A 24,955-nucleotide genomic window follows, 5' to 3' on the forward strand; every position below is an offset into this window, starting at 1 on the left:
CATGAGTTAAAACCCTAGTACCACACATACACACAAAAAATAGAACGGTTGTTATTATTTAAAACAAAAACAACATTTATTCTAAACTTTTGATATTACCTAGATCAGTCTTGAAGCAGTTAGATTGTGGATGATATAAAACAGATCATGGAAAATGCAGAGTTGGGAATATATTTTCAGTAGGGAAAAATATTTATTTACATATACCAAAACATTACATTATATCCCATAAAATTATACAATTATGACTCATCAATTAAAAAATGTTAAGTTAAATGATTTAATGATGCTAATCATAAACATGCTGCAACATTTGACTTTAGGATAAACTAAGAAAATTTCATTTGAAGGGCAAAGGAACATCTGACAACAGGATATATTATTTAAAACTATACTCATTTGGGCACAGTGGAGCACTTCTGTAATCCCAGAGGCTAAGGAGGCTGAGGCAGGAGAATCACAATTTCAAGGGCAGCCTCAGTAAATTAACAAGGCCTTAAGCAACTTAGTGAGACCCTGTCTCAAAGTTAAAAATAAAAAGGGCTGGGATGAGGCTCAGGGGTTAAGTGCCCCTGGATTCAGTCTTTGGTACCAAAATAAATAAAAATACAAAAGTTTTCCCTTAATATCTGTTCTTTGATCAATGTGGCATAAACTAATAATGGTGTAAGAGATGACAAAGGTTTTATTGCCACTTGTTTGCTGTTGCTAGCATAACTCACCTTTTTTTTTTTGAGGTTCTGGGAATTGAACCCAGGGGTGCTGTACCACTGAGCTACATTCCCAGCCATTTTAAGAACTTTTGAGACAGGGTCTTACTAAATTGCCTGGGTTGGCCTCAAACTTGCAATCCTCCTGCCTCAGCCTCCTGGGTGGGTGGGATTACAGGCATGGGCTACCACGCCCTGCTCCCCATAACTCACTTTGAGTACCAGTTATGGTCTCAAACTAAGTGCCATAAAACATTTATAGTATGCCACATTCATTTTGCCTTCCCACAGAAACGAAACTTTATTTATTTATTTTGAGAGAGAGAGAAAATTTTATAATATTTATTTTTTAGTTTTCGGTGGACACAACATCTTTGTTTGTATGTGGTGCTGAGAATTAGAACCCGGGCCGCACGCATGCCAGGCGAGCGCGCTACCGCTTGAGCCACATCCCCAGCCCCAGAAACGAAACTTAAAACTCACAAAAGTAGTTAAAAATATAAAAGTTATTTGGAAAACTTATTGTATTTAGATTCCACATTTCCAGTATGCAGGAAGAAAAAAAAATGTAATGGAAATTTATGTTACTTCTCTGTAGGATCTTACATTTGGCAAATTCCTTCCCCAATGAAAATCACTTTCAAAGTTATCTTAAGTAAATGCAAACTGTAATTAACTTAAAATTGCAAGGTCAGTTTTGTCCACAGCTTGAATTCATTTGTAAATAAGACTACTTAACTTTCCTTCCCCACCCCAGGACCTGGCTCCAAGCTTCGCAGGTGCAAAAGGGTATACAATAAAGAATGAATAGGAACAAAAGGATGTAGGCACCAGGAGGAAAACAGAATCTCCCAGGACAAAATTAATCTCAGAAGGATTAGTAGACTCTGTACCAGGTAGTCCTTAAATTTAAAACACCTTTTTAAATGTTCATTAGAGATAGTGTATCAAGATTATCAGGTCTTCCTCTACGCCTGTCTAGATTTGCTTAAAAACCTTTACCTTAGGCTTATCTTGAGGGATAGATTGCTGTGCTAAGCATGTAATAGGTGTTAAACCAATATTGATTTTTAAAAGGTGGTCATTAAATATAACTTCACCGTTATTTTAACTTTCACTTAAAGGCTGAAGGGCCAAGTGATTTCTCTGATCTCTTAATTTCACTCCTCGTGAGAAGAAACACAACTGATAGACAACAGAAAAACCTCAAGTAGTCATTAAAATCACTCCACACCAACAACTTGGAAGTCAGATAAGAAATGTTTGGGTAGAGTCCTGAAGAGGTTCCGAATCTCGACCAAAAAAACAAAACAAAACAAAAACAAAAAAACCAACACACATTGCATACTGAGTTAGACTTATTGTTATAAAAGTCATCCAGATGGTAGTTGGATTGATCAACGAAGAGCCAGTATTTATTTTGGAATACAAAGATTCAAAAATCCAGAGTGGGAAAATCCCCAAGTTGGGGGATGGGGACAGTTAATAAGAACTCCTGGGAAAGGCCCTTTCAGCGAGGATTGGAAAGTAATACGTTTGAATTTGAATTTCTTTGAATATAAATCTCCTTTAGCAGTAGGAAAAGGGTCCTTTTGCCCAGCAAGCTTTGGGCAGGAAGGGAGTAAACGGAACTGTAAAACAGCCCGTTCAGCTGTTTCTGGTTTGGGGCGCAGAGAAAGAAATAGCGATATGGAGACTGAGTGTCTCTGAGTCCCTCAAAATAATCCGAAGGGTCAAGTAATGAACTCCAGGCAAAGCGCTGACAAGCCTCCCGCTTTGCGGCACCCTAGGCTGCGTTTCCGCTCACTGTCCCCTCCCTCGGTGGGGCGATCGGGAAGCGCGGCCCCTTCCCACGCGGGCGCAGCGAGAGCGGACAGCTCCCCTCCGGGCAGACGTCCGCGGTCCGCGGGCTTCGGCTGCCGGGTGCTCTCCGAGTCCCCGGGGTCGGCCGGGTCGTCAGACTTCGCCTCCTTAGCCGTGGCTGCCCCTCCAGAGCCGACCGGTAGCGGCGGAGGCCTCGCCCGCGCCCGCCCAGCTCATGAGCTGGGAGCGCGGGGCGCCGAGGGGAGGCGGGGCGAGGCCGCGGGGCGGAGGGGGGCGGGAGGTGCATCCTGGGAAATCCACCAACATGGGGCGCAGCGGCCGCCGCCGCCGCTGCCGCGAGTCCCGGCCGCTGGTGCCGCCGCTTCCCTGACGCCCAGGCTGGAGCCTTGCAGCCTGCCGCAGCCCCGGCTGCCGCGGTACGGACTCGCCCGCGCGCCCTCCTCCTGCCTCTCCTCAGGGCCATGTGAGGGGGCAGCTCCCTCCGCAGCCGCCGCCTCCTCCTCCTCTTCCTCCCCCTGCCCCTCCCTCCCTTCCCGCCCCCCTCACGCAGGGCCCTAGAGGAGCCCCCATTGCAGCCCGTCCTCCCTACGCAACCCCCACGATGGACAGGAACTACCCGACCTCGGACTTCGCCGACCCACCGCCGCCGCCCGCGCCCCCCGCCGCCCCCGCCGCCGCCTCCAGCGCCGCCGCGCAGACCCCGACCCCCGCCTGGGCCTACGAACCCCGAGCCCCAGCAGCCGCCTCTAGCCCCAGCTGCAGCAGCGGCAGCAGCCCCATCCTCAAGGCCAGGTAGGGAGGGTGGGCGGCGGGGTCGCGGTGGGCCAGGAAAGGCCGGGGATGCATTTGGGGCCTTCGCCCTGCTGCAGCGCCTCTCAGGGGTCTGGGTCGGGTGGGGAGTTCTCCGCTCGTCCTCGCCCCCCTCGGGAGAGGGGGCTGATAACTCCTAGGGGGTGGTCCCGGCTGGGTGGGGGCGCCCAGCGCAGCATTCGCTTATGGAACTGGTTGGGGTCCGCGGTTGACTGGAGGGCTGGGCGGGAGTCGTGGGGCTCCGTCATCTCCCGGTCCTGGTCTCTCACATGGTGAAGTTTGGGCTCGAGACCGAAGTCGGTATCAGGGAGATCCAGGACTGGCTCTGGGGGGCGAGGAGGGCCCCGGAGAATTCGGGGCAGTGACATTCCATTGTATTGGAACCTGGGTGACCGACAGTGTGGTCTTGGGGCTCTGGCGGTGTGCGGGTGGGGGAGGTGGGAGAGGAAGAGGCGCGGAGCCGCGTCCCTGACACTGGGTGACCCGGGAAGGCTGGGCTACCGGAGCACCCCCGGAGCGCGACGCGCGGGGGGCAGGAGGCCCGGCGGGGCGGGAACGCGGAGTTGGGGCTGGGTGACATATGTTTGCAGTGGTGGCCAAGATTAAACCATTTCTCTTCGACGAGTTCAGAGTTGCTGTAGGGTTTCCTCCCCTTTTAACAACAGCAGGAAGTAAGGAATCTCTCTTTGCTTTCTGTGCCTTGGGGTGACTGAGTTTGGGGAAGAAATCGGGGGCTGCTGATTAGTGAAAGCCATAAAGGTTGAGGAACCAGAGCATGCTTCACCTCCATTTCGGCTACTGAAGCCTGGGTTTATTATGTAGCGCGGGGTTCAAGAGTTCATCTTTCCTTCAGCATAACCAAAGGAACCTAAAATGTTGACTCCTGCTTGATATTTAAGCTTGCAGGGAAATGTGTAGTAGTGCCACACTTTGAAACGGTTCCTTTTGAATGATAACTGGAAGGCGTGGTCTGGCTTGGAGGATTCGGGAGCCGGGTGTTTTAAAGCCACCTCTCCCGAACAATACTGAATCTGGTAGGTGCAGCTTCTGATTACAAGGACTTGGGAATCCTGGGTTGCTAATGACTTCATCCTCAGCTACCAACAGGAAGCTTCATGGGTTTATGATCTCATCAGGTTTCTTCATTATTTTCACGACAGAAGTGAACTTTTTTATTTTTTAAACTTTGTACATTATAGTAGTCCAGATTGCCTTCTTTGTTTTTATGAAAGTTCCACATTCATAATTTGGGAAATATGTATAGCTGGTCTTTGTCTTAGATTGTACTTTGGGATGATTGTGAAAGAATGAGAAAAGGGAAATGAGCCTCCTTAGAAAATTTTAGACTCTTTGTTTAAGTGACCAGGGAGTTAAAAAAAAGATAATAGTGATATGCCAATTTGGAGTTCAATGATTAAACCTTTTAGAAATAGCTACAATTTGTTTTATATATAAACAAGCCATTTTGAGGAGGTTTATGTAAATGTTTGGCACTTCTCCCATTATTTCTTTTTGGTGATATTTAGCTATCAGTTTTCAAGTAGCTTTTACATTGAACATGATAAATTATAAATTACTAATTAAAATTACTTTCTCTTCAGTGAACAGCAGTGATAGGTATCTGTCTCATTTTTTGTGTGTTATAAGTGAAAAATGTTTGTTAGGTAAATGAAACTGAAGGCTACCTAGTTATTTTTGTTATTTCTTTTAGCAGAATACTTCTGAGGCAAGAAACTAAAATATACTTGTCATATTTTCCAAATATTATTTACCAAAGTAACACAATGGGACTTCCCAAACATATTTGAAAACAGTAAGTAGACAGAGTTGGAATTGTTAATATAAAAGATATATTTTCTGTTTATTGGAAGTTATTGATTTTTAAATGATATCCCCCCTTTTGTATTTTTTGGAGGTGGGGTCAGTCACATTATAGCATAGAAAATTCAGGCTTCTCCTTCCTCTACAAACCTGCTTTGTTAACATCTTGTGTTAGGATCAGGCCATCTGTACAGGGCTGCTCACACTTCTTAATTGTACCTCATTTTATTTTTCAAACTGTGCAAATGGCCTCTTATTTCAGTTACATCAAAAGTACCATAACTGAAATGTCTTTTAAGTCTTTAAATAACCTACATTTCAGAAGCTTAATCATATTTTTATAACATTTGAAAAAGCTTTTTCATAATTCATGTTATTAGTTGAATGTTTTGTTTCCCTTTGTGGCAGTTTCTTCTGAAGGTGCAAATGAGTACTAGCTGTGATGATGTAATATGGATACTTAACCATAACGAATTAGCCTGTCTGTCACCTTGTTTCCTGTAACCTGTTTAGAAATTGACAGATGGTAATGACCAGTCGGTTATTGACATGGGATCTAACATCCTCCTTTACATCTTGGTCCTGAAACACAACATTTTTATCACTTGATGGGAAAGGGCCTGATAAACAAATTTTCATGAGTTTGGAACAATACTTTTTTGGATACAACTGCTCTATCAGATATTAGATAGTCTTGTTATTTTAATGGTTGGAAAATAACAATGGAAAACCAGAGCATTTTTCCTCAAGTGGGGCTTATGGAGAGAGTTCTGTCCCTGAATGTTTTTATTTGTGCTCTTCTCAGTTTTAGGAACCATATGAACATGTTCTTTCCCAATCACCATTTAGTCTGATATACCTTTTAGGGGGCTGTTTTAGGTACTATACGTATCTTTGCACACTCTTGGAAATAAGATAGCCATCAGGCAACTCTAAACCTGCTACCCCTTTCTACATTGTATTTAAGTCTTGTGCAGAACAAGAAGCAGCTTAGTGTTTCATCAGGGTGATGGTAGATGTTGTCCTTATATTTGAATATGCACCAGAAAAATGTCTGAATGGAAATACTTTTTTTATTTTTGATGGTGGGGACTCGACCCAGGGATAGTCTACTACTAAGCTACATCCCCCGCCCTATTAATTTTTTCTTTTAATTTTGAGACAGGGTCTCACTAGGTTGTGGAGGCTGGTCTCAAACTTGTGATCCTCCTGCCTCAGCTGGGATTACAGTTGTGCACCACCATGTTCAGCTCCTGAATAAGTTTTAAGATTTTTGAAAAAAAGATCTTGTAAGATCACAGTTGATAAAGCAATAAGGACAATGCCAAATTAGTGGGGAGTTATTTAGTGTTCACTATTTTTCATAGAAGTACTGTTGGAATAGTAGCTATCATTTGCCTCATGAGTTAATTTGTGCTTTATTATTATTATTATTATTATTATTATTATTATTATTATTATTATTATTTCTGCAGTGTTGGGGATTGAACTGGGAGGCCTGTGCATGCCGGCAAGCACTCTATTACTAAGCCACATCCCCAGCACTAATTTGTGCTATTTTAAAACACATACACATTAATTTATTTAATCCTCACAGAGATTCTTTAAGGTATTATTTTTGCCTTTTATGAATGAGGAAACTGAGGCATAGAGACATTAAGTTAATATATCTAGAACCACAAAACTGACAAGTGCTGAAGCTAGGATTTAAAGCTTGGTGCTGTGGGTCTTGAGCCTGCATGTTTGGCTACTATACTGCAGTGCTTCATGGTAAGATAGTTTAATGCTGTAATTCGCCTATGTTATGGTTAAATGAACTTTTGTGAGTTCGCCTAGAAACCTGAACATCAACATCAACATCCTAATTTCAGTGTTCTTTACCACTGCTGACCATTTCCTAACTGAAACCTGCTTCTTTTTTTTATATATATTTATGTGTTTTTTTAGTTTTAGGTGGACACATTGTTTTTATGTGGTGCTGAGGATGGAACCCAATGCTCATGCATGCTAAGCCATTGCTGTATCACTGAGCCAGAACCCCAGCCCTGAAACATGCTTCTTTGCATTTCCACACTGAACTTTCCTGTTTTCTTTCTGTATCACTGGCCTACAGTTTTTCTTTTGTGTTTCACTAGATTTTATTCCTCTTCTATTTAATGTCTACATTTTGTTGTTTACTTAGGATTTGAAATTAATATGATTTCTTGTCTGTTTTATGCTTTCTTCTGAGGCTATCACATCCATGCCCATTTTTTAAAAATTTTTTCCATGTCCATGTTTTTAAAAACCATATCAGTGAAAATGTCCATGTTTATGTTTTCAGCTCAAACCTCGTGTGAAGACTTAGTCACATATCCAGCTACCTTTGTAACCTTTGACTTGGATATATAATGGGCATTTAATGATGAGCTCATGATTCCCCACCCATCTCACCTTTGCTTTTCTAGTGAGGCTCATCTCAGTCATACTTCTCTCTACCTGATTTCTCATTCTAGAAACCTGTACATTGTGTTCTCTGTCACTAAGCCCTAAAGCTTTTTTTTTTTTTTAATGGTACTGGGGATTGAATCTAGAGCACTCTACCACTGAATTGTATCCCTAACCCTTATTAGTTTTTATGTGAGACAGGGTCTTGCTAAGTTTCTGCAGGTAAGTTGCCAAGGCTGGCCTCAAACTTGCAATCCTACTTCAGCCTGCTTAGTCACTGGAATTATAGGTATGTACTGCCATGCCCGAATCTACTTTTAGCCCCCAGCCAGCACAGGCTTCATAAGTAAAGGTTCTGTAGGTGAGAAATCTGAAGGGAGTTGGATTAAAGAGATGGGTTCTAACTACCTTTAAACCAGCTACAGGACGGCTTCTCCTACCTCCAGCCTCCAGCCACCTATTGTGGTAGCTAGGTTTACTGAAGAAGCTAGTGAGCAAGAGAGAACATGCCTGGGAGTGGACTTTTATTGGGGAACAAAAAATTCTGGGGAAAAACCCATCCAATGAAGATTAAGCGGGGCAGTGTCCCAAGGTCAGGTGTGAAGATTGGGTCTTCGGGTAGTGGCCTCCACACAGACAAGCCCTCGGACCCGAGAAGGGTGGGGAAAGCTCTGGACACAAGGATGTGTCTGAGCGCCTCTCGCCCAGCCAGGGAGGTAACTCAAATCATGTACAAGGATGGCCTCCCACATCTACTGCTTTTAAAAAATCTCTTAAATATACCTTGGAGTTTTCCAGTTTGTTTTTCACTGCTCCACACTAACCCAGTCTGCCATTATTTTTCATTTGGATAACTTCAGTAGCTTTCTAATAAGTCACCTTAAACCAGACCCTTTCTTTCTTCCCTTCGTCATTCTCCTTATACATCCAGATTGATTTTTTTTTGTACTGAAGATTGAACCTAGGGGTGCTTTAGCACTATGCTGCATTCCCCAGCCCTTTTTGTTGTTTTGAGATAGGTTCTCACCAAGTTGCTGAGGTTGAACTTGTACTTGTGATCCTCCTGCCTCAGCCTCCCAAGGTGCTGGGATTACAGGTATACACCACTTCACCTGGGTAGATTTTTTTTTTTTTAATATTTTAGTTGTGGTTGGACACAACACCTTCACTTCACTTGTTCATTTTTATGTGGTGCCAAGGACCGAACCCAGAGCCTCAAAAGCTCTCCACCGCTGAGCCACAACCCCAGCCCAGGCAGATTGATTTTTAAAAACAGATCTACCAGTTTGATCCTGTTGCTTCTGGGCTTAACATCTTTTTGTTTTGTTTTTGTTTTTGGGAACCAGGAATTGAACTCTGGGGCACTCAACCAATGAGCCACATCCCTAGCCCTATTTTGTGTTTTATTAGAGACAGGGTCTCATTGAGTTGCTTAGTACCTGGATGAATTGCCTGAATTGTGAGGCTGGTCTTGAATTGGCAGTCCTCCTGTGCCCTGTCCCCCGCTGGAATTACAGATGTGTGCCACTGCCTGGCCTTGGGTTTAACATCTTTAAGCCTACTTAATGGCTCCTCCTAGGGTCAATGTGCCCTGTATGCACCTGCATTTACAACCCATTTAAAATGTTGTTAGCATTTGGATCATCCTGAATTCTTCCTACTTAAGGCCTTCATATATGCCCTTTCCTCTACCTAGATACAGTCACTCTTTTCCTGCTTCCCAGACTGACTTCTTAAAGTATCTTACATTCAGAAACCTGTTCCCTTCCAAACTTACCCCAGTTGCTTTATGTATATATTTCCACAGTACATTTTACTTTCATATCATTATACCTATATGGTATTTACATAATCAGTGTCTTCCACTTTAGAATGGAAGTTCTTTGAGGAACCTTATCTGTTTTGCTGTTGTAGTATTATTTTTAATATTTAGCACTTACTCTTTATATGCTGCATACCTAGAATATAGTGTTACTTAATACTTGCTTATGGTATGAAAGCCAGAACTCAACTTTTGTGTGGGAATTGGAAGCCCCTTTCTTCCTGTTGTAGCTGTCAGTGCCATGCACCCACTACCTTGTAGTAGGGACCAAGATGAAAGGTTTAGTGTTTTTGTGATTATCATTGTTAAAAATGACAGGACATAAGCAACTGCTTTTCTTCTCTCTTTCCTTGCTGTGTTTTCTGGAATAATGAGTATTAAAATATGTCTACCAAAACACAGCCAAGTTTTTTTTTTTAATTCATTAAGCAAATATTTGAGTGCCTAGAAGATATGAGGTTCTGTGTCTTCATCCTCAAGTATAATATTTCCACATTGAAGCTTGAGAAATTTAATGGAAGCCACTTATTTATTCATTCATTAAAATGTACTGAGCATCTTTGAATTTATGATACTCAGCTAAGTTCTACAAGGTACCACAGAAATGAAAAAGACATTATCTTGCCTTTTAAAGAACTTGGCATTTGGGCTGGGTTTGTGGCACAGTGGTAGAGTGCTTGCCTAGTATGTGTGAGGCACTGAGTTCAATTTTCAGCACCACATATAAATAAATAAAGAAAATAAAGATCCACCAACAACTAAAAAATATATTTTAAAAAAACAAACTTGGTAATCTACAAGGGTGACAGGTATACTTGCTGCTTCGCTGTTTGGCTTCTATGTTGAATTGTCTAAGAACTTGGAGATCCATCCTCTTTTTTTCTCTCTCCAGGTTGCCATATATATGAGATGATATTCAAATTTATATTGATAAATATATATAGATTCATATCTAGCATCTGCCATTGAGCAGATATTTCAAACATATGTCCAAGACGAGATTTTCATCCTAACACCTGGCCTGATCCTCCTTTAATAAATAATACCACCATTTACTTTGTTGCCTGGTTCCAATAGTTTGGAACCATCTATAATCATTTCTTTCCTCCCTGTATATATCTGGTCCCCTCAACAGAACTCAATGATTTGATCTCTATACTCATAGTTTCCATAGTTACCACCAACTCCTTTCCTTACTTTCCATTGGCCTTCTTGCATTTAAATATGCAACAGGCAGAGTTAACTTTTCAACACATAATTCAGATATCATTACCTTGCTTAAAATCTTTCAGTGTTATTCAGAGTAAAATTCAAGTCCTTAGCCTATAATAAGGTCTTAAGTGATCTCAGCCTCAGCTAATTCTTCATCCTTAGCTCATTCACATCCCTCCACCATCCTTTAGTCACATTGACTATCTCTTTCATGAAATGTGCTAAAATTACTCATGTTTTAGAGCTTTTGCACTAGCTGTTCTCTTCACCTAGAGTTCTCTCTCCAGGTCTTTGCTGCTTTTGGATATTTAGGTGTTTTGCAAGATGTTTCCTCTTCTCCAACTGCCCATCTAAATTAACTTTGCATCACTATCATATCACAGAATTGTTTTTTTTTTCTTGATAGCATTATCACTCTCTGAAGTAATTTTGTTGCTTTATATGTATCATTTAGTACTAACCACTCTTTTCCACATATCACTAGCCACCACTAACAATCCGTGTTTCAAGAGAATAGTGCTCTTCTCTGTCCTATGTTTGGGTTTATATTTTGACTCTGCTACTTTCAGTGTGATCTTACAAAAGTTTAACTCTCTGTGCTTCAGTTTCCTTTTATGAAATGATATTATTTACACTTTTATGTGTACATGTATGTGTGGTAATGGGGATTGAACCCTGGGGCACTGTACCACTAAGAGATGTCCTCTCCCCAGCTTTTTTTTTTTTTTTTTTTAATTTTGAGACAGGGTCTTACTAAGTTGAGGAGGCTGGCAACTAGTACAAACATGCTTTAGAGACATAGAGGAGAAAATTTTATCTAGTTCAGGGGGCTCATAGAAGCATTTGTCAAGTAGATTAAATACAAATTGATTGAAATTGTTAATATTGTGGCTCAGCAGTAGAGTGCTTGCCTAGCATGTGCAAGGCCCTGGGTTCAATTCCTCAACACCACATAAAAATAAATAAATAAATAAATAAATAAAGGTATTCTGTCAAACTACAACTAAAAAAATAAATTTTAAAAAAAGAAATTGTTAATATTGCATCATGGAATAAAGGATTGGCCCTAAGGAGCTTCCAAGAACAAGTATTCCATGAGGAATAAAGGTGATTCTATTGGGCCAGTTAATGACTGGGCCTTGAACTGGCATAGGATCATTTATGTCACAGTCTGCTAGTCAATTTTGTCCTTGATCAAATAGAGTCATTATGGGAGGGAGATTATCAAACATGTGGTTCATTGAGGAGCTTATTGGAGTAACACTACTATAGAGTATTAGTGCTAGATTTTAGAAGTTTTTGAGTTTAGTCTCTATGAGGGTTAAAGAACTTTGAAAGGTTTTTCTTTAAGAAGGATAGTGATATCCTTATCACTCTCAAGTAATTTTGTGTTTGTGTGTGTGTGTGTGTGTGTGTGTGTTTGTTTTGTACTGGTATCAAACCTAGGTATGTTTTACTACTGAGTACATTCCCCAGCCCCATTTTCATTTTAAGACAAGGTCTCCTTAAGTTACCATGTTGGTCTTGAACTTGTGTTCCTCCTGCCTCAGCCTTCTGAGTAGATTTGATGACAGGCATACGCTACTACACCCAGCTGAATTTTTTTTTTTTTTTTTTTGGAATTTAAGAACAGAATGGATTAGAATTGGCAGAGATAAAAAACAGGATACAAGATAAGAGGTGATTCACTAGACCAGACAAGAGAGAAGTGATAGGAAATTGGTAAAGATATGTTGGTGTAGAAAGAAGTAGATGAATGTGAAAGATCAAAATAACCTGGGGTGTTGTCAGGGTACATAGTAAAGGGTAAGAAAAAAGTAAATTTTGATTTGGGTCACCAGAAAAATGATTACAGTGAACTAAAAGATGTTTTTTAAAATTAATTTTTTAATTGAAAAAAGTTGTTGGGGGGGGGGGTGGGTGGGTGGTGCATGCCTATAATACAAGTGATTCCGGAGGTGAGGCAGGGAGATTACAAGTTAGAGACCAGCTTCAGCAATTTAGCACTGCCTTAGGCAATTTATAAAAATAAAAAGGGATGGGGATTGGGCTGGGGCTCTAGCTTAGTGGTAGAGCACTTGCCTAGCATGCATGAGGCACTGGGTTCAATCCTCAGCACCACATAAAAATAAACAAGATAAAGGCATTCTGTCCATCTACAACTACAAAAAAATTTAAAAAGGGTGGGGGGCAGGGGATATGGCTCAGTGGTTAAGTGCCCTGGATTTAAAAAAAAGGAGGGGGGGGGGTTGAACAATAAGTTGTATACCAGTTTATAGCATGTTTTGAAGTATGTATACATTGAAGAAATAGAAATGTTAATTCATTTTGGTCAGTACATATATCATGCAACTCTTCTAGGCATTGGGGACTTGGTAGCAATTAAAACAGACAAAATCTTTGTTCTTGTGGTATATACACTGTTGGGCTGGGGAGTCAGACAAACAAATAGACAAGAAAATTTTCTCGTTGTGGAAGTAACATTTCCTTGAGACCTTAGAAAACAACATGAACAAATGTCCTAAAAGAAAGACTGACGGTTTCTTTCCCTCATAGGATCTTGCCATAGATCAGTGGTCCTTCAGAATCACCCAGAGAACTTGTTGAAACACAGGTTGCTTGGCCCAACTCCAGAGCTTTTTAATCAGTTGATCTGGGTTAGAGCCCTAAAACAAGTTCCTAGGTGATGCTAGTGCTGCTCGTCCAGGGACCACACTTTGAGGCCACCAACATATATGTTATTCCTGTTGTCTTTTTAAAAAAATTCAGATTTAGATGATATTTATTGTAATCCACCAAACTTGTAAATCAAGGGTTGAAAAGGTTTTCTACGTAGATCTGAAAATTTATGAAATCCAACAACTATTTCATATTTAAAAAAACATTATGGGGCTGGGGATGTGGCTCAAGCGGTAGTGCGATTGCCTGGCATGCGTGCGGCCCGGGTTCGATCCTCAGCACCACGTACAAATAAAGATGTTGTGTCCGCCAAAAACTAAAAAATAAATATTAAAATTCTCTAAAAAAGTAAATAAAAAATAAAAAAACATTATAAAAATAAGGCAGAAACTGAAAGATATTGTAATCATTTATATACTAAAAAAGGAGGAGAGGGGCCCACAAGTACATATCCCTGTTTTGGTCAGTTTTTGTGTTATTGTGATGAAAATACCAATGAGAATAATGTAGAGGAGAAAAAGTTTATTTTGGCTCACAGTTTCAGAAGTTCAGTCCACAATCCTCTGAATTCATACTTAGGTTTTGGTCTTTGGTGAGGCAGGACATCATGGCAGAAGGGCATGGTGTAGGAAAGCAGCTCAGGACATGGCAACCAGGAAACAAACATCTCTATTCACTGGTAACAAGATATTAAGCCCAAAGTCATTCCCCCAGTGACGCACTTCCTCCAGCCACATCCTACCTGCCTTTCAGTTACCACCCAGTTAACCATTTCAGTGGATTAATTACTGGTTAGGCTAAATCTCTTAATCCAGTCATTTCACTCCTGCATAAGCTCACACATGAGCTTTTAGGGGACACCTTATATTTAAACCTTAACTTTTCCACTGCAGCCCTCAAATGCTCATGCAATGCAAAATACATTTAGACCATTTTCAATAGTCCTCATAGTCTTAACAGTTCCAGCATTACCCAAAAGTCCAAGTCCAGAATCTCATCTGAGACTAAAGGCAAATTCGTGAATGTTTTCTCCTGTAAACCTCAAGAGCAAGTCACATATATCCAATATATGATGGTATATTTCTATTCCATAAGGAGAAATAGGGGCATAGAAAGAAGGAATAAGACCAAAGCAAGACTGAAATCCAGCTGGGCAAATAAGTCCTATAGCTCCACATTCAGCATTTAAAAGGGCACAGGGCATCATGATGTTCTCTCCAAAGAACTTCTGTAGCTCCACCCCTATGGCCTTCATGGTTGCAGCCCATATGGTCTCTATTGGCTTGCCCCTGCTCAATTCCTGTAGCTTTCCTAGGCAGATGTTCCACATTACTGGCATTTCTTAATCTCAGAAGTTTCCACTGAAGCTTTGGTTTCCTTTTCATATCTTTATGCATCACCCTGTTCAGCACCTTGCAGGGATTCTGACCCTGTTACACTTTGCTTGGCTTCCCAGGCCTGCCTTTGAAGTCTTGGTGGAAGTCTCCAAGACTCACTGACTCCAGAATCCTTCATTTCTGCAGAACTAGCATCATGTGATTGATGCCAGTGGCTGCCACCATCTTGAGCAGTAGCCAAGCCTCCTAGGACCATGGCTGCAGCCTTCAAGTGCCTGGGTGACTGAGCATGATAAAAAAACTTCTTAGGCTCCCTTGTGCAAGCAGGGTACTTCCCCCAAGTCTTTTAAAGAAATTTTTACTTTAACACTCTTGAGCCTGAGGTGGGTGTGGTTTTGTGGATTCCTGAAATGCCCTCAAGCCATCTTATTGTCTTTGTGCAAAGTATTTAGCATCTCTTTAGTGCCTGTAATGTCTTTAACAATCACAACTTCCTTTGCTCCTGTTTTACTTTGATTTATCTGGCCAAATTGTAAAAGTTTTTCAAATATTTGTGCATTGCTTTCTGCTCCTGATTATCATAGTAAACTTGGTAAAAGCTGCCAGCAATATCCATGCCACTGCTTGAATACTGTGCTGCCTTGAGATTTCCTCTGTCAGGTACTCATTAGTACCTCAGTTGTAAATTCAGCATTACAAAAATCTCAGGACATGGGCAAAATGTAGACTTCTGGTCCAATTTCTGATAGAGTCATCCTCTTCTGAAACCTCATGAACTCAGTCTTTACTATCCACAGACCTATTGGCATTCTGGTCTTCTGAGCTCCAACCAGGATCACGTTAAGATTTGTAAGGGGACAGATAGATGAGAATGATGGGAACACAAGGTTACGAGAATAATTCTGTTAAATGGGCCCACTGTACTTAACCCCCATATGCTTTTTCTGCCAAAAAGCAATCTGCCTGCAGCCCCTTCTGGCCTAGGCAGGGATGAAGGCCAGGCAATTTGTGTAGGTAATGAATGATGGGGGGAGGGGATGACTGGTTATCAAATAGAGAACCATGGGTTATTATTCCTGTGATCCTACTCCTGGACACTCTGGGTTGCTAACAGTTAACCCGCCCCCCCCCCATCCCTGCTTCTAGGCACATACACTGAGAATAAAGAGATGGCAATTCTGGGGGCTATAAAAGAGCAAGATGCACACCCTTTTCAGGACTCCCAGGTTTGGGGCCCCTTCTCTTCAGAGAAGTCTTGTCTCTGTCACTTTCTTAAATAAAACTTGCTTTCTATGCTTGCCTCAGCAATTCTCAGTTCACAGGGTTGTGGGGGTTGTGGGGGGTACAGGACTGGTATCAGCTTTGCTTATAACATTGCAAAGAGTTTTCAGCCTGTATCTCTTAAAGTTTTCAAAATTTCTCATTCCAGCTCCAAAGACTACAGAACCACATGGTCTAGTTGGGTACAGCAGTGACCCCGCTTCTTGGTACCAGTTTCTGTTTTTGTCAGCTTTTTGTTGCTGTTACCAAAAGACCTTACAAGAACAACATAGAGAATAAGAAATTTATGTGGGGTTCAAGGTTTTAGAGGTTCAATCCGCGGTTATCTGAATTCATAGCTCTGAGCCCTGAGGTGAGGCAGAACATCAAGATAAAAAGGCGTGACACAGGAAGCAGCTTGATGTTCTTACATCTCTTCACAAAGTCCTTCCCTGACCACCAAATCTGAAGTAGCCCTGCTAAGTTTTCTTTATTCTGACATTTTGATTTTTTTCCAAGTATTTGTCTTTAGCTGAAAAGATCAGAGAATTGAGTTCAGGAGTTTACATAGAGATAATAGTAAGATCTCAGAGATCAAGATTTTGGGAGGTTATGATGTAATCTTAGCTTTTGGGTTGAGAACCAAGTCTTAGGTGTTTCTGGTGACAGTGTTTTTTTTTTTTAATTGTTATTATTGTTTTGTTTTGTGGCACCCAGGGATGCTCTACACTGAGCTACATCCCTAGCCCATGAATAAATGAGTGAATGAATGAATGAATGAATGAATTTATTTTTGAGACAGGCTGACCTCAAACTTGTGATCCTTCTTCCTTAACCTCCCAAGCAGCTGGGATCACAGATATGTATCACTGTGCCTGCTTGGTGTGACAGCAATTATTGAATACCTACCAAGAACCAAGCACTGGTCTAATAATTTATATACATTGTCACTTCTCATACTAACTTTGAGATAGATATTGTTAGCCCAATTTGCAGATAATGAAACTGAAGCATAGAGAGGATAATTAGCTTTGCTAGGCCACACTGATATTAAATAGGATTTGAACCCTGGAAGTGACTTCAGACACTGTATTGTTAATCACAAGCTGTTCTGGAACTCAGGGAAAACTCCTCTCAAAAGGCTTAGGGTATAGGATAAAGTATAATTGGCAAATTAAAAGACGTAAAAAAAGAAGCATTAATGATGGAAAACTCTGAAGAAGTGTGCTAGGTCTTTTGGGACTTAATGTATGTGCAGAAAGAGGCTATACTTCCATCTTTTTTCAAAATTAGAAATATTTTCCCAGCACATACTTTTAATAAAAGATTTGGAGGGGCTGAGGTTGTGGCTCAGCGGTAGAGTGCTCACCTAGCACATGCGAGGCGCTGGGTTCCATCCTCAGCACCATATAAAACTAAAAACAAATAAAAATAAAGGTATTGTGTTCAACTACAACTGAAAAAAAGAAAAAAGTTTTAGAGAAAACTTGAGAACATAGGCTTAGATCAGATGGAATGATTACCATAAGGTGGGGAAATCCAGAGATGTTTACTGAGTAGCCCTCATATTTGAAACACTGTTCAGTATCACTGATTTCAGTATTTCCATTCATTGTCTTTTGATTTTTTTCAGAGCCATGGCCACGTATTCTATCTTGTCCTCTTGATTTAATATCTTTGAATTAATATACCACTTTTCACTGTTTCTTGAATGGTGGCAGGCATGCTGTTACTCTCAGGGTCTTTGGGTTGTTTCCTCTACCAGGACTACTCTTCCCTCAGATAATCTACATAACTTTCTCCTTCAGGTCATTCAATGGCCTTTCCTTAGTACCTTTCATGGAATCCTCCTCTCCTACCCCCCCACCCCCCACATCAATGTTAAGTCCTTCAACTGTGCTGCATATCAGGTTTCTTCATAGTCTTTTCATAGCATTTATTAATTCTTGATATTAAATACTTTTTTGTTCTTATTTATTGTTAGTCTCTGTTACCTTGGGTGTTTCTTTTTCTTTTCCTTTTATTATTATTTTTGGGGGGTGGCGGGTTGGGGGGGGTACCGGGGATTGAACTCAGGAGCACTCAACCACTGAGCCACATCCCCAGTCCTATTTTGTATTTTGTTTAGAGACAGGGTCTCACTGAGTTGCTTAGCATTCTGCTTTTGCTGACCTTGAGTGTTTCTTAATGGTAGAACTTAAGCTATGGCTTTCCTCCACTTACCTGGAATATGATAAATATTGAATAAATATTGTTTTAATAAAGAATATATTTGCTCTGGGGATATAGCTCAGTAGTAGAGCAGTTGCCTGGCATGCTCAAGGCCCTGGGTTTGATACCCAGCACTGCAAAAAATAAATAATATATTTAATGCAAGTGTTTCTGCTTTGACTTATTGTCTAATATCTCAGGAGTTTAAACTTGGTTTACATAAATTAAGAGTTATTTAAGAACCCTGTATACCTTTAATCCCGGTGGCTTGGGAGGCTAAGGCAGGAGGATCACAAGTTCAAAGCCAGCCTCAGCAAAAGCAAGGTGCTAAAGAACTCAGTGAGGGGCTGTGGTTGTGGCTTAGTGGCAGAGCGCCTGCCTCGCACATGTGAGGAACTGGTTCAATCCTCAGCACCACATAAAAATAAATAAACAAAATAAAGATATTAAAAAAATAAATAAATAAATAAAGAACTCAGTGAGACCCTGTCTCTAAATAAAAAAATATAGAATAGAGCTTGGGATGTGGCTCAGTGGTAAAGTGCTTTTAGGTTCAATCTCTAGTACAAAAAAAAACCAAAAAAAAACAATGAATTCTGTATAGCTTGTCTTATGTTGCCAGGACTGTAGACATTTATGGAATGTAAATAAATAAAAAATGAAGAAGTTTTCATATGACCTAATGCCATTATGCTCATTACTGTGTGATCACTGATCCTATTTAAATAACTTGAGTCCAAATTGTCTGAATCAGTGAAGCAAACACAAAAATGTGGATAAGCTAAAATAGTTTTGCTTAGATCTGCTTAAATTATATGGCTTAATACTTAAAAACATTTTTTCATATTGAGAAAGACTGCAAGATAAAGCAATCTAATAAAGCAGCTGGTACTATCTTCACTCAAATAGAACTAAAATATTTTAAGTCAGAATTTGATTTGGCCAGAGCCATTAAGGGATTGGTGAAATGATGCCAAAATTAAAAAGTGAACCTTTGGGAAGGATGAAATTCAGTAGAAGTGTGAGTGTGCAACAAACAAAACCGAAAAATCTCCCACATACTCAAAACTTAGAGATGGTCTTTTCCTATTTCCTATTGGTTAATATCTTTGTATTGCTTTTTTTTTTTTTTGGTACTAAGGAATTGTACCAAGGGGGACTTCCACTGAGCTATATCTCGTCTTTTTTATTTTTTATTTTTAAAATTTTTTTTAATATTTATTTTTTTAGTTGTAGTTGGATACAATATCATTAATTAATTAATTAATTTTTATGTGGTGCTGAGGATTGAACCCAGGGCCTCGCCCATACTAGGTGAGTGTTCTACCACTGAGCCACAACCCTAGCCCCATCTGTCCTTTTTATTTTTTGAGACAGGGTTTTGCTAAGTTACTGAGGCTGGCCTCAAACTTGTAATCTTCTTGTCTCTTAAAAGCTAATCTAAAAGGCTCTTAAAAGCTTATTTTAAAATAGGAATTTTTTAAAATAGTAAGTTTGTGAATTGTAACAACTGAATAATATTTTGTGAAATCTTTTTTTAGTGTGTAAATTGTTTTAAAATATATACCCTTACTTAAATGTTCATCATAATTTCTCCCTTTACATACCATTTGGTGTGAATCAGTAATCTAGAATAAGAATTAGCCACTTAAAAGTTGATTTTCTCTACTACAAACAACAACACTTTTATTATGGAAATTTGAAACTAAATAAATTTGGAGAGCAAGGTATAATAAATCCCTATGAATTCATTACCCAGCTTTGGTTTCTATTCATAGTCTTTTCCCCTCCATATTTCTTTTTATTAGTACATTATAGCTGTGCATAATGGTGGGGTTTGTTGTTACGTATTCATACATACACATAATATTACAATATAATTTGGCTAATATTATTCCCCAGTATTTTCTCTTTCCTTTACCCCATCCCTCTTCCTGTCCCTTTTATCTACTCTATTGATCTCCCTTATATTTTCATAATTTTCCTGCTTCCCTACTCTCTTTTTCCTCACTAGCTTTCAATCTGAACGAAAACATAATGACCCTTGACTTTCTGAGTTTGGCTTATTTCACTTAAATAAGGTTCCCAAGTTCTATTTTCCTACAAATGATATGATATGATTTATTTATTTATTTATTTATTTAGTAAGTAAGTAAGTACCAGGGATTGAACCCAGAGGTGTTTAACCACCGAGCCACATCCCCAGCCCTTCTTTATGATATTAGAAATGGGGTCTTGCTGAGTCACTTCGGGCTTCCCTAAGTTGCTGAGGCTGGGTTTGAACTCAAGAGGCTCCTGCCTTAACTTCCCAAGTCACTGGGATTCCAGGCGTGTGCCACTGCACCTGGTAATTTCATTATTCTTTATGGCTGAATAAAGCTCCTTTGTGTATATATACCACATTTATTAATCCATTCATCCATTGATGGACATCTAGGCTGGTTCCATAGTTTGGCATTTGTAAATTGTACTTCATAGTCTTGTTTCATTTACAACGTTTCCTACATTCTCTTAACTCCCAAATTTCAAAGCAAATTTCAGGCCATTTGTGTATTTCTTTCACCATATTAAGGAAGATATCTCCAAAAGGTAAAGATTTAAAAAATATTTTCTGGGGATCAAAAACAGGCTTTTGTGAATGGTGAACATATGCTCCCTCACTGAGCTATATCGCTGGTTCAAAAATGAGCTTTTTAAACATAACCATAATGTGTAGGATATTTTAAAGACTGGGGATGTAGCTCAGTGGTAAAATGCCCCTGGTTCAATTAGTACAACATCAACAACAAAAAGTATAATAGTATCAAGCACTAGGGTTTTTAAAATAGCTTGTTGACTAGTGGGCTTATAACTTTCTGGAAGTTTCTTTAGGAAAATAGAAGTATTAAATCTTTTGAGTTTTTAGGAAATTTAGATTACTTTTCTAAAAATTTGTAGAGAAAATAGTATATTGAGTATTAAAATGGATATTGTAACTTTGAACTTTGATTCACCTTAATTATTTTTTCAGGGCTAGAGGGTATAGCTTAATGGTAGAATTCTTATTTAGCATGCAGGAGGCCCTGGGTTTCATCCCCAGCACTGAACAACAACAAAACATTTTTGCTACCCTAAAATATTCAAAGATGTAGAAATGTTTATCTGTAAATCTAGTACACAGAGGTGAATTATTGTGATAAATGCATATCTTTATAGTTTTCTTAACTAATGCCAGAAATCTTATAACATGCTAATAATAATGAATAAAATTTGTCTTGTAAAATATTGGCTTCACTTGTTTCTCAAACAAGGAAGAAAATTTAATTTTGGTTAAGAACATCATACTAGGCTATAAACAAACAAACAAAAAAAGATGCATTAAAGATGAAATAACATTTCATAGGACCCATACATTTGAGTCATGGAAATATGAACTTTATACTATGTGTTGTGAAAAGTGAGCAGGTATGTATTAATTATTTTTAAATAATTCTTTTTAGCCCAAAATGAGGGACTCATTTAGGATCCATGTGATCTTTTTTATATCACTCTTAAACCTTGTCTGAACTTTACAAATAGTTAATACATGTGACAATTTGAACCACAGAACAAGAGGCTTTGACAGATGTTATTTCTTTTAGAAGAAAATAATTATATAAAAATAATGGGAAAATAGGATTTAAAAACTCTTTGTTCAGAGGAAAGGTTAGTGATGCAGGTATGATAGAAATACAAGAGGAAGATGATAAAAAGAATTTTTTTTTAAATTTATATTTTCTTGGGCTAGGGTTTTGGCTCAGTGGTAGAGCACTCACCTTGCACGTACGAGACCCTGGGTTCAATCCTTAGCACTACATAAAAATAAATAAGTGAAATAAAGGTATTATGTCCAAATACAACTAAAAAAATTTTAAAAAATTATATTTTCTTGATGCTGGGAGTGCAATCCAGGGCCTCACTCATACTAGGGAAGTGTTTAACCACTAAGCTACACCTCTAGCCTGATTTTTTTTTTTTTTTTAATTTAGCTTTGGGTTTATGCATGCTAGGCAAGCATGGTACCCCTGAGCTAAACCCCTAGTCCTGAAATGGAATTTTGGACTTGTATTCAATCCAGGTTTTGTTGTCATGGGTACAGATATGATGTATTCACACTTTAGGAATTACTCATAAAGCAACAAACTCTTAGTCTTGACTTTGACAATGTTTTCTTGGGCACCTATTACAAATACCAATAATGTTTTATTGTTTTGAATCTTATTTGGACCTGAAAGATTGTTTTTTGAGTATACTCTTACCATTCTACTGAATGGGAAGTTTCATATTGTGTTTTTTATTTCAGTTATTATTTTTCCCCCCAGTACTGGTGTTTGAACCCAGGGGCACTCTACCACTTAGCTAGTTTTTAAATTTTATTTTGAGACAGGATCTTGCTAAGTTGCTCAGGCTGAACTTGTGATTTGCCTGCCTTAGCTTGCCGAGTAGCTGAAACTACCATTGCATGCCACTGCACACAATATTTATTTTTATTTTTTTAAAGAATTTAATCTTTATTTTATTTGTTGTTTATGTGGTACTAAGGATCGAAGCTAGGGCCTCACCAGTGCTAGGCAAGCGCTCTACCACTGAGCCACAATGTCAGCCTCTAATATTCATTTTTAAAGTAATTTTCATGGAACTTGGAACTACTTGGATAGTGATGTATTATATAGGTGGTTTGGTCATGATATTCAGAGGTATATGCATTTGTTTTTAGAATTTGTTCTGATTTTAGTTTGGTAATGAGGTAAGTTTTACAGCTGGTAGTTGTCTTTAAAAATATGTAATTTAGTCACTCCTATGCTTAAAAAAAATCTTTGGTTTTCCATTGCACTTGCAGTAAAATCCATACACCTTATTGTGCCTACAAGGTTTTCAGTGTCTGAACCTTGCCTTGCCACCTCTCCTGCCTCATCCCTTCCCTCATATATGCTAATTCTGTTGGTCTTCTTTAAATTCTCTATTTTCTTTTTTTTTTTAGAGAGATAGAGAGCATTTTTAATATTTATTTTTTAGTTTTTGGCGGACACAACATCTTTGTTTGTATGTGGTGCTGAGGATCGAACCCGGGCCACATGCATGCCAAGCGAGCACGCTACCGCTTGAGCCACATCCCCAGCCCAAATTCTCTATTTTCTATGATTGTTCCCACCTTAGGCCTTCACATAACTGTACCTTCTTCTCTTCCTCTGATTTGGGACAGGACTAGCTTAATATGCTTTATTCAGGGAGGCTTTTGCTCATATTCTCGACCTTTGTATCTATTTTTCTTCAGTTTATTTGATAGAATTTGTAATTATTTAATTAGTTCATACACATTTGTCACCTCACTTCACAACTAAACTATAATCTCTTTGAAGGCACTCATCTTGTCTTTTATACTGTTAATAGCCATAGTGTCTTGCTCATTACCTAATATTTGTCGAATAATGAGATGTGTTTATCCTACTCTACCATAGTTTTTGTTTATTCTGTTTTTTAGAGAAGGCACTTATATTGTTTACTTCCTCATGATTACATGGGTCATGAAGGCTGAAACTTTGTTATGTGTATTTCTTTTCTTTCTTTCTTTTTTTTAAAATATTTTTTTAGTTGTCAGTGGACCTTTATTTTATTTATGGTGGTGTTGAAAATCGAACCCAGTGCCACACATGCTAGGCAAGTGCACCACCATTGAGCTACAACCCAGCCCTGTTATGTGTATTTCTCAACACTAGGAACATATATATACATACACACACACACATACATACATACACACACACACTCAATAAATACATATGGACTTGAGTTGAGATTTTCCCTTGATAAAATGTTGAGCATGCTGAAATGGCTACATTAAAAATGTTCAACAGCTACACTTGCCAATATTATAGAGTTCTAGAACAATTTTAAGATCAAAGCTAAGTGGAATAAAAACAAAAAATGGAATTTGAACTCTAGAGCATAAGTTATAATTTATATACAGTTTCTTACATCTGTTCCCCATGTTCCACCTTCTTCATGCCAATAAACTACTTCTCCTTGCAGTTGACTTTCTGTTTTGATCCTAGATTTCTTGTCCACAGAACTTTTAAGCGCTAGAGTGTGGAAGAAGGGATAATATAATTATAATGTATATGTAATATGTGTATTAAATATTTTTGATTTGGGATTATTGTGTCTGATCTCAATTCAGCATTTGGTATTCCTTTTTTTTTTTTTTAAGTGGGAATTGAACTCAGGGGCACTCAACCGCTGAGCCACATCCCCAGCCCTATTTTACATTTTTAGAGACAGGGTCTCAGTGAGTCGCCATTGCTGAGGCTGGCTTAGAATTTGTGATCCTTCTGCCTCAGCCTCCTGAGCTGCTTGGATTACAGGTGTGTGCCACTGTGCCGGGCTGGTATTCCTTTCTTGAAATTTATACTTTTGATTTTTGGATACACCAATTCTTGGTTTTCCTCCCAATTTTCTAATTCAATTTTTTTGTTTTCTTTGTGGTTTTCTCTTCTATCTTTCCCTTAAATCTGCATTTCATGTAACTGATTATACAGGTAGCAAATTGTGAATAATTTCTTGTTTTCATTAAATACAACAAGTCTTAGAAAAACAAAGGAGGAAAGATTTATTGTGGCTCACAGTTTCAGAGGTTTCAACTCTTGGTTGGCTGGCTCTATTACTGTGGTCCTGTAGTGAAGCAGAGTATCATGGCAGAGAGGGCATGATGGAGCAGAGCTGCTTACTTCATGACAGCCAGAAAACAGAGGTTGCTGGGAAGAAGGGGGCCAGGAACAAGACATAACTTTCCAGTGCACAACCCCAGTGACCTTCTTCTTCCAACG

At 39.3% G+C, this 24,955-nt stretch overlaps 1 protein-coding gene across 2 annotated transcripts in view; it reads left to right on the forward strand.

Annotated features, from left to right (window-relative positions):
* The first annotated feature begins 2,833 nt into the window (after positions 1-2,833).
* The window catches only part of Qser1 (glutamine and serine rich 1), a 78,516-nt gene continuing 56,394 nt past the window's right edge, over positions 2,834-24,955 (forward strand). The window contains exon 1 of one of the 2 annotated variants that reach the window (XM_046455606.2): positions 2,834-2,950. Coding sequence is in view for 1 of the 2 variants with exons in the window: in XM_046455586.2 (XP_046311542.1) it covers positions 3,136-3,326 (191 nt within the window). In the remaining variant the exon portion in view is untranslated. Of the gene's footprint in view, positions 2,951-3,050; positions 3,327-24,955 lie in introns of those variants that run through there. The other variant, XM_046455586.2, reaches the window with a different exon arrangement.

The sequence above is a fragment of the Marmota monax genome, unplaced genomic scaffold (assembly GCF_021218885.2).
Source record: "Marmota monax isolate L192 unplaced genomic scaffold, Marmota_monax_Labrador192_F-V1.1 WCK01_AAM20220418_F8-fsc00047, whole genome shotgun sequence".
NCBI classification, from domain to species: Eukaryota; Metazoa; Chordata; class Mammalia; order Rodentia; family Sciuridae; genus Marmota; species Marmota monax.